Raw genomic sequence first — 10,695 nt, forward strand, 5'->3', positions numbered from 1 at the left:
TAAGACTTTCACTTTATTCAGCAAATTGGTTTATTTACACAATGGGGAACGCTGGTTGAATGCTGTCAATGTAATAAAAACAAATCTAACAGAGACAATACTGAACTCTCTCTATGTATTCATAGCAGAAATGACAAACTATTTCCTTACCTGTATCAGGAACATCAAGCGCAACAATGGGACAGTATCATAGGACACTGATTTAACAATAAACCACAGAGGTCCAGTAATACTATGGCAATTTACTCATGTATTTACTGACTTTAAAATAAAAACATTAAAAGTCAGCAATACCCAGTAAAAAGTTCTGTCAATTATCAGAGTCAAACTCTGATGAGTAGGTCAGTAAAACCTTATCAGATCATCCACAGTTCATAAAGTGACATGAGTTGCTTCAGACCACCAATACAGAAACAAAATTGATGAAAACAGATTATCCTCTAAAAGGCAACGATGATCTGATAAGGGTTTAACTTAATGGAAGTTAAAAAAAAAAGAATTGCAGAGCACAGCCCCTATTAGAACAAGCTAACTTTCCAACTTTCAAAAAAGACAAAAAAAAAATTTGAGAGAAAGAAAAAAAAAACAAAAAACACTTCAACATGAAGCTACCATACAAAGTTTTTGTTTGTTTTCTTTTTTTTTGTTGTTGTTGTTTTTTGTTTGTTTCTTTTTTTTCTTTTAAGAGTTCAGAGTTGAAATTTAATCCTGGCTTTTTAGGGAGAAGGACAGTTTTGGCCTAGACTTTCCTTTGCCCAGGATAATTTTTTGCTCTTCCTTTTGCTGACGCTGTCTCTCTTGTTCTAGTTTCATCCTCTCCTCATGAATCTTTCTTTGTTCTTCAACAATTTTCAATTGTTCTTCAGCCTATATAGGAAAATGGTAAAATTTAGGCCAGTGTATTTTGTAGTCATAAAAGCAATTTAAAAGTCCATATTAACTTCCAAACAGGTCAAATCCTGTGTAAGTATGTAAGCAGTTCTGCCTGAGCTGGGTGCCATACTTGGTTTCAGTGAAACCATTTATAAAATAGTTATTTGAATTGAGTTTAAAAGAAACACTGAGAACTTTCTATAGCTAGTGTATTGAAATCTGGAGTGCTTACGTGCCAAGTTTTTCAGCATTGCTTTGCAAACAACACATTAAATTTTAAATAAGGAAGACATTGTACACATCGTGAAATTGTCCCAACACTTGTCACATGCAAGCTGAAGTAACATACACACATAATGAAGTCATATCTTCAGGCCGAGGTCTCCCTGCTCCAAAACCCATCTAAAAACCCCTCCTAATCCAAAACCATCTTCACTTGATTTGCAACGAGTCAATCCTTACATTGACCTATGGTTCTTACAGCTCTCCCAGTGGTCTCCTAAAGGTGCTTATTTAGTTCATTACATCAGTCAATACTTGAAATTTTCCATTTGTCCTGTTTCTACCATTAGAGGTTGCGAAAAGGGTAAAACAGAAAGAAATCTAAAGCAGATGTAGTTCAAGGAAAAAGATTTAAGAAGCCTTATTTTTATATGAAAGAGGTGTAATAACTTGGGCAATTGAAACTGACAGAGTTCAATCAGGATTTAGAAGCAGCTTAGTTTGTCTTATCATCAATTGATTAGAATCAGCTAAATCATATTGAATGTTTTCATGTGGCAAGCACCTGATTTAAAAGGGCTTAAGAAGACCAATGTAAGTTAGACTTTCCTAGCTTACACATCTTAAGCTTATGCTGAAAGTCCCTTTCAGCACTTCTACATCAACATTATACTAGAATCAAATCTAGTTTGTACTTGTCCTGTTCAACAAAACAGAATCAGTCACACAAAGCTGAACATGTTGGCAAACTTACTTCAACCCTCCCCATGAGATTGAGTTAAAACATACTTTTTAAATTCTGAAGGCAGTAATTTCCCCTCTAAATTAACTGCATCCAAAATATTTTACCAGCCTAGTGTTACTGCTAAGGATCTGCTCTTTCATGCTTAGGGGAAGGAGAGCAATGTTACTGATGGAACCAGCAATAGGCAAGTTAAACTCTAGAAAAGGTTGATTTGTTTATTTTAATTGTGTTGCAAATCTGGCAGAGACACCTGTATTTCCCTACAGAACAGTTACTACACCTTCACATACCAGTTTAGCTTGTGCTTCTGCAATTTTTCGATTATTCTCTTCTAGTATTCGCTCTAGTTCCTCACGCTTTGCACGCTCTTCTTCCTAAAGGGGAGGACAGGGCAAGATGTTAGTAAAGTAAAATATTTATTTCTGCATGTTCACTAATCTTTCTCAGAATTCTTTTGTGAACTGACTTAAAAGTGGCAGCTTTACAGCCACCTATTTTTCCTCACAACGGTAAACTGTGCAGCCACTAAAACTGGTTTCTAGCACTCAATTTAAATCATCCCGCCCAGTCCAAACAGCAACCAACTAAACCCTCCCTAATCATAGAATCCTGACAATTTATTACTAGAATTTTAATATCACACAAATCAACAAGGACAACTACAAAAACTGGATAGTATTTACCAAATTAAAAAGTAATATAGAAAATATAAATAAAGTGAATAGTTTGTCTCACCAATTAAGTATACCTACGTATTCTTTACCTATACTCCTTTAATCAGCATTAAAAGTTGAATATTTACTGTCTTGTCCAGTGTCCTGCAGAGTGTGCTCCTCGGCTGCCATACGCGCCAGCTTCCTCTTTAAAATGATTTGTACTGTTAGCTTGGCAATACCTGCATCAGCAGCTCAACCATTTATAAAGAAACAACATACAAGGAAGGCTGAGCTGAGGAATGCAGATGTTTATGGTAAGAAGGAACAAAAATATGTAAATCATTCCTAAGGCAAACAGTTAATAAGAAAAATACATTTACTGTTAGTGAAAAATACAAATGGTAATCCATACTTCATGGAGCTATGGGCTTCTTTCATGGGGAGAATGGACTTAACATTCAGTATTTTGACAATTTTAAGACAGCTGAAACTGTCTGCAGTATGAACTTGGAATTCAGGAGTCCAGGGAAGGCAAGATCAGGAAATAAAGCCTTGTAATTGTTGTTTTCTTGGTGAATTTTATGGAACTCTGTTATGCAACTCAAATATGAAGACTGAGTGAAAAATTTTGAAGTGTTTCAGTTCACATAATATATATCCAAATTATTTTTGAATTTTGGAAGATTTAAAGTTAGCCAGAGGTTTGTGTCTGTGTAAGAAAAAAAAGTTAATACGAACAAAGCAAGCATATGAAAACTTCTTACTATGACTAGTAACCAGCTACTAGCTAGCACACTTCACTCCAGGCATGGAGGTTCGTTCTGCATTACAAGGAACTGGTGGGACTTCTCCACGTGACGACAATGCCAAAAATACTTTTTTTAAAAAAACAAGTCATCCGTCTGATCAAATGAAAACCTCTACATATGAAGAATTTGCTGACTACAAACATGTAAAGTCAACTTAAACTGATATTAAAGTCTGAATTTGCAAAAAAAGTATAATTAATTCATTCTTTTTAGTATTTATTGTAACTCAGCATTCCATTTGTTTCCATTTAATTTGATACTATGTGACTGACAAGTCACATCTAGTATGAAGGGGAAAGCTGCAATGCTACTGTCTCTCCTTTCGCAAGCCAATCAAAATATTAATTTAAAATGAACTGTGTAGGATGCACAGAGTGAAAAAAGCATTTAGCACTTATGACTATTTAGCACAAATTTCCTCTATGGTTTGAAGTTTGTCTTGAAATTTCTGGATCCTGGAATGATTGGTGCAGGCAGGCATCAAAGCCTTTTAGTAGCAAATTACTGTCTCACAGAAAGACATTTTCAGCTTCTGCTCCAGCTGCTGATTAAAAAACAAAACAAAACAACAAAAAAAGGCCCCAAAAACCCAAGTCACACGTTCAGCTTGACTTCAGACAAGGGCAACCTGCTCTTTTATAACTTCTAGGGAGAAAAAAGGAGTTGTTAGTAGTTATTAAAAATGGATATAATGATTTGGACAGAGATCCTTCATGAAGACGTGGATGGGCTTATGCTCGAAGTCCCAGAATTAGTCCAATGTATGCTCAAGGAAAATGTTCATTTTAAATGAAGAATAAGAAACCTATTTGTTAAAGACAGGTACTGCAGCTCACTGCTGGACCCTGCTTTTTGCCTGGCTGAAGGCAAAAGCCTCTTACAGTCTAGGTAAACAAAATGAAACAAATGAAGGATACATAATTACATATTTTTTAATACCCTTCCCCAAAAATGAAAGGACTGCTGATAAATCCTGCAGCCATGGCAAAAGTTTCAAACAATTCTGAAATATATGTAGGTCAGTTCCATTAAGAATCAAGTATCCTTGTTCAGGTTTTAGGAGAGTAACTGTTTAAATATCAGTGAGCTCCTCTGAATAGGCTAGAAATTAAGTTTCGCAGCAATGCAAGTTTATATGAGAAGGGAATTAGATTTGCTGTATTCCATCTCTTTGTGAACCGAACAGGAGGCACAAACCGACACTGAAAGTTTTGCCATGGACTGTCTCTACTTTCCAAACGACCGAGCGTTACCTCTCTGGCTTTTTGTGCTGCAAGTTCAGCTTGTCGCTGTCGCTCGAGTTCTTCGAGCAACTGCTTTTCCATGATGCGCTTAGCCTCCTCCACCCTGCGCAGCACCTCTCGCTCAATCTCATCCTTCCTTTTCTCCAACTCTTCTTCCACGCGTTTAGCTACAAGTTCTTCCACCCTTCGAGCAGTTTCTTCCTCTATGAGTTTCTCTTCAATTTCTTGTTGACGACTGCAAAATGCAAACATGAGGATTACATTTTTAATCAATAACGTTGGCACTGAAACAAACTCCTTCAACATGCACCATCAGCTATGCTACTGAATGTTCTACACATAGATTATATATTTAAAGAATATTTTGCCCTACATTTAAAGAGAGTGAATATTCAGGCAGTGTTCCTATAACAGGGAATCCATTCAGACCATTCCTTATTTAGTATCTTTCTATATAACAGACTAAATTGAGGACAATTTATCATACTATTTCTTGATCACAGCTGGGAGGGAAAGAAAAAACCCAACCCAAACCAACAACTACAACACCATGTCCCCTTCCTCAAAAAATCCAAACCCCACCCAACTTTGACCATCATTCACCCTTCAGGAGTTTATATGGTCTCAATTTTAAGCCATATATAGCAACAATATCCTGTAAAATCTTGTCTTAAAGCCACTACCTTAGAGGCACCAAACTATCTCCAGTATCTTAAAACAGAAGACAGAAGCAATAAAATTTGTGATTTCAAATTTGTGATTTTACCTAGAATTCCAAGTGTTATACCTGTAATCTAGTTATCCAATCATTTATCTTCACAAATTTCAATAACTTCAGATTTTAACTTTTTTTTTATTGCAGGACTCTGTTTCTACCATAATGATCAAAACCAAATTATATCAATATCAAGCACTATATAAATCCTTGCAAACTGCATCTTTCTATGCTCAGAATTTTGGAAATATTTTCAAATGTCTTGCCCTTATTTTAGTTAAGCAGCAGTATTATCACTCAGCCTGATCACTGTTTGAATTTTTCATTAAAAAGGATACAAAAATCAGGTAAATTTGCAGGTTAATTACCACACAGAAAAAACTCCAGGTAGTAATCACAAGTGCAACATGGCAATTAGATATCCAAGGATGAACAGCAGTGAATACTCTGTATTTCATGTAGCACAATTCATGTGGAGTTATTATGGGCTTTGGGGAGAAGACTCTTGGTTTTAAACTTGATATTGAACTTCCATTTCAAATATTCCATTAAGTACAGAACAATCTTATGAAACTTTTCTTCTGTTCTAGCCTGCCAGCAACACAAATCCAAGATTTAGAAGAACAACTACTGTTGTAGTATCTTAATATGCTGTCATTTTCAGAATGACTGCATTTTCTTATCTCATTTGGAAAACCTTTCCTAATCTATCTTTTTTGAAAAACAACTAATTTTTAAAAAGTTACATAATTGACCAACTTTTGGATGAGCCACGGCACAACTTGCAAATATGCAATAGGAGATGTGAAGTATGGATTACTTATCTAGATAACCATGGGAAATAAAAGGTGAAAGGCTCCCAATTTCCCCTACTCATGTGTCATCTTTTCAAAACTACTGAGCTACGTGGACCTACTACACTTACTGAACTAAGTGGATCTCCTTCAGTAGAAAGTTTTGGAATCCCCAACTCAATGATTTGGCCAGAGAACACCAATTTTAGTCTTACAGCCCTTAAGAGATAGCAAATTTAGCTGGGGGCACATTAGACCAGCATTCATTTTTCCAAAATGGACTTGAAGTGATTTTTTTCAGGAAAAAAATGCCAAAGCAATATAAGGCAAACAAAAAACCTAAAATAGTCCCAGAAAAATGCATCAACCCCAGTCAAATAAATATGATTTTAAAAGGTTTCCCTTCCCTCTTATTCAGCAGTGAGTACTCTCACCATCCTGAACCAATACTGCTTAGTATACATAAGAGGCTGGGGTTCCAGAAAAATTGTCATTAGGATCATACTCTCATGTTTTATTTAACTACCATAGCTTTACATTTAACACCAGGAAATCTAGGAAAAGTTAGCTAATTGAATAAAGAGTGCATAGTTACAAAAATACCACTGCATTCATATCGGAAATAGATTTTCAAATATCCTCAGCAATTGATGATGCACTCAAATTAAGCACTGTGCCTGCACACGTTCCATTATTCTCACTTCAACCAACTCCATTCAAATTTAATTAAATGAATCAAATGTATTTTTAGACTTATAGGCAATGATATTACAATGGCTTAGACCTTATTGAGAAAATAAAATTATAAACACAGATGTCTTAGTGATTTATTCTGTAGCATACCAACTAATTTTTTTTAAATCACATGAACTTACAGTATTTTATCATTTTATCATCCTGGCCTACTGAGTTATGATTCCAGAGCAACAGATATGTCACTAATGTAAAAGACTATTTTTCGTATAATCCATTTTCTTCTGAAAGACTAATTGTATGAAATCTGCAGAAAAGCAACAACAACTTACATTTTACCAGACTTCTGAGGGGAAAAAAGTCATACTTGCAAGGCAAGGAAATGAGCACTATAGGAAAGGGCTGAAGTTAGGCTGTGCATTGTGATTTGAATAAGACGTGAGAAGAAGAAACTCAGTTCCAATGTATAAAATGTCCGCTAATGGATTCAGTCAGAAACTAAATTCTTCTTTCCTTATCTAACATGAATCTATACCAACATACCTAACACAATTTACAGATGGCTTACTAAAATACCATACTCTTCTACTCTGAATTTTATTGTGGTTTTTTTTTTTTTTTAGTTTAAAATGTGTTGCAGAAGTATCAAAATTCCATCCATACCAAATCTTTTCCAATACTGGTTCTTCCTCAAATGTCTACTATTCTGTAGCAAGTATTGCTGAAATATCAAATTCCTTCTATAGAGACTTCATAAGCCTTTTAAAATTTCAAAGCTAACTTCCATAGAAAATTTACTTACACATGAACTAAACCAGCCCTCAAGTACTAGAATAAACTACTCAGTCTATTCTCAAATTTTTAAGCACATTCCAGTTCTTCATTGTAGATATGCACACAATATTTTTTCTTAATTTAGGTACTGAATTCTAAACCACGAAACTAGGATCAGTATGTCAAAATATGCCAGTTTTCACATGTTTGTGTTACTGTGGAAGTTTTTGATTGTCAAAACTCTGAAGTTAGCAAAGGTGATTATCTTCAAAGGAAAATGAAAGTGACAGCTTGGGCTCACCAAGCCCAACTAGTATTTCCTGAGAACGATATGGCTTAAGCTCCACCTGAGAATCAGCAGCACCACTTGGCTTCATATGTACAAACAAGTGCTTTTTCTGGATAAGGTGGTCCAATGAGCAAAGGTAGTGCTCAAAATAAAGAATTGCCGGATTACAAACCATTCTTCTCTCTGCTGCATAAAAGTCGGTTTTATAACTTTATATGCTGCTAAATATATTACTGCATCCCCATCGTTTATTAAAATAGTATTTATATCTGCAGACTTAATATAACCACACTCCCCAAAAGCATAACAGAAACTGAAAAAAGGGCAAGGTTTCAAATGAAACAAGTCACCGGATGTCACTGTCCCATTTGGCAAGAAAGTAATCCCACAGCGTTAATACAGCAGCTGCAGAGTTTCTTGAAGCCCTCACTCGAGCACCTCCAGATGCCTCCGCTCGGCGCGTAACCAGCTCCACGCCACGAAGGGGAGGGGCGGGCGTGTGGCAGTGCAGCACAAAGCCTCAGGGGCGCCGCGGCCTCCCCGCACAGGGAAGTTTAGGAGGAGCAGTGCAGCAGGGAGAGAGCAGCGCCGGCGGACGGCAGCGGGCAGAGCCGGCCCGGGGGAGGAGGCGTGCGGGGGGCTCGCACCCGAGTGGGCGGCTCCTAACGCACCTGAGGGAGCCGGGCTCCGAGAGAGGGGCGGATGGCGGGAAAACAGGCATCGCTCCGGCCGCAGCGAGGCCCAAAGGCCTGCAGCCAGCCGCAGGCGGCCCTAGCTCACAGAGAGAAGGCGCAGAGAGAGAGGCATCGAGCGCTTCCCTTCCTCCCCCATCCCTCACCGCCCCCTCGTCCCCAGCGCAGGCCCGGGGCTCACATTTTCCGCTGCCGCTCGAACTCTGCTTTTTTCTCCTCCTCCTCCCGCTTCTGTTTCTCATCCAGGCTGCTGCGCTTGCTCACCGTGCGCCCGAAGATGTCGATACGGTCGGGGGGGGAGGAGGCGCGGTCGCGGTCCCGGTCCCGGTCGCGCCGGGAGGAAGGGGCCGTATTGGAGCGCGAGCGGGAGCGGGACTCCCGGCGCCGGTTCCGCTTGCTCTCCCGGGACTTGGAGCGCTTCCTTGCCCGCTCCTTTTCTCGGGATCGGGACCGCGATCGGCTCCGGTTCTTCTTGTTGTGCTTGGAGCTCTTGGTGTGCTTGGAGCGGGACGAGCTCCGGCTGCGGGACCGACCCATCACGGCAGAGGAGACAAGAGGCCGCGCCGGTCACCGCTCGACCACCCCCGCCCCCTTTGCTAGCGGCGCCTGGGAGAGGTGCGAGGAGGCTCTGCGCGCATCAGCACCGCCCCGGCGGGCCCTTCGTCTTCTCCCTTTCCACCGCTTTGCGCTGCGAGGAAAAGGAACAGGCCCCGGGAGCGGGAGCGAGTCCGGACGCAGCCAAGATGGCGGCTCTGGCTGAGCAGTGACTCTCCTCTCCCGCCCCACAATGCACCGCGCCGTGCTCGAGCCCTTCGCTCCCCTCCCCGCCGCCTCCGGTGCCGCTCCGGAGGAGCACGAGAGCGCTCGGCAATTTTCGGCAGCCAATGGCGAGCGCCGCTCGGAGCAGGCCCCTCGGCGGCCGTCGCGGGGAGGGCGTCAGCCGAGGGGTCGCCTCAGAGAGAGTTGCTGTGTTTCCTTTGAAAGTTCTCTCAAACATTGATGATCTTCTTTTTATTTTCTTTTGATAGGGGGAACAGAGAGAATTATCACTGCAGGTGAAGGAAGTTGCGAAAAACACTTAGAACCCCCACTAAATTGTGAAAATGAGTTTTTGAATTTTCTGTTGTACCACTGTGAAAATCCACCCTTAAAGGGAAATAATCGCCTGAGATTCGTAAATGGTCATTAGTAGAAAGGAACGACAAAAATCCGAGGGGTCGCAAACAACCAGAAAGTTTTATCAGCGAATTACACACTTGGCAAAGAAATTAGTATGTTAGTCCCTGACCTACCTGCCGTGTACAAGCACACGGCATTGGGTTTTGGATAAAGGCACAGGGTGAAAGGGAAGAGAAGAATTAAAGAGGGGAAAATGAATTAAAGAAAGAAAGATGAAAAAGAAGTCAGTCCTGGTTCCAGCACCGACCCAGCTGAGGGGATGTCAGTCCAGCTGTGTCCGTCTGGCCGATGAGATGCCCAGGGTGCCAGCAGTCTGTGTCCTGCTGGTTTCAGCGTGGCACAGGGAAGGGCTGTCACATTTAAACGTATTTACCTGTAAACATTATTGTCCATTGTTAACTACAGGTGTGTAGGCATAGGGGAATATGAACTCAGTGGTATGCAGGTCAGGCAGAGAGTATGAACTCCGAGGTTCTATAGGCATCTGTGTAGGGTGGCTTTATCCCAGTTCTGCCATGTAATTGTTAGCTGTTTCTGCGATGACAAAATTTGGAACTGGTGTTATTCTTTATTTCAGTAAACTGGTGCAATCTATAGATAGTTAACCTCATTCTTTACTTTTAGTTCCTTGATATCTTTCGCAACTCGCATGCCTTTTTTTTTTTTTTTTTTTTTTAATAGGGCTGCATTTTTTCTAAGTAGTTTTACTAAGCTTGCAAAACATTCCTGTAGCCATTGGACATAATCTAATCTCACTAAAAGGTCTTTTCTTCTAATCATTTGATTGCCTTGCCTTCTTTTTTCTCGAAGGAAGACTTTCTGATTTTGAAATTCAGTCTATCTAGTACCAAAAATGAATCAAATGGAAGCATCTTTCTGATGGGTCACTGTGCAAGTAACAGCAGAGTTATGGACACGGTGGAACCTGCACGGCAGGAATTGCAGTGCCACAGGCCCTGGGCACTCTTGTTTGTCCCTAGCCCGGGGGAAGCTTATGCAACAGGTAACTA

At 40.1% G+C, this 10,695-nt stretch overlaps 1 protein-coding gene across 1 annotated transcript; it reads right to left on the minus strand.

Annotated features, from left to right (window-relative positions):
* Positions 1 to 658: 658 nt before the first annotated feature.
* Positions 659 to 9,291, minus strand: ARGLU1 (arginine and glutamate rich 1). Its single transcript, XM_054271930.1, has 4 exons — positions 8,688 to 9,291; positions 4,559 to 4,784; positions 2,131 to 2,214; positions 659 to 867 (listed from the first exon to the last, which is right to left on the minus strand). The coding sequence occupies exons 1-4, from the start codon at positions 9,041 to 9,043 to the stop codon at positions 703 to 705; spliced, it is 831 nt and encodes a 276-aa protein (XP_054127905.1). The 5' UTR covers positions 9,044 to 9,291; the 3' UTR covers positions 659 to 702.
* Between the last annotated feature and the right edge of the window lie 1,404 nt (positions 9,292 to 10,695).

Source organism: Melozone crissalis, unplaced genomic scaffold, assembly GCF_028551555.1.
Source record: "Melozone crissalis strain CALT ecotype California unplaced genomic scaffold, PUWL_Pcris_2 ptg000013l_1, whole genome shotgun sequence".
Taxonomy (NCBI): Eukaryota; Metazoa; Chordata; class Aves; order Passeriformes; family Passerellidae; genus Melozone; species Melozone crissalis.

Excerpts from the sequence above, each read along its gene's own strand:
- ARGLU1 (XM_054271930.1), bottom strand. The coding sequence starts at position 9,043 with ATGGGTCGGTCCCGCAGCCGGAGCTCGTCCCGCTCCAAGCACACCAAG. Across the intron at positions 4,785-8,687 it reads TTCGAGCGGCAGCGGAAAAT|TCGTCAACAAGAAATTGAAG; the intron begins GTGAGCCCCGGG and ends TGCATTTTGCAG. Across the intron at positions 2,215-4,558 it reads CAGCACAAAAAGCCAGAGAG|GAAGAAGAGCGTGCAAAGCG; the intron begins GTAACGCTCGGT and ends CCTCCCCTTTAG.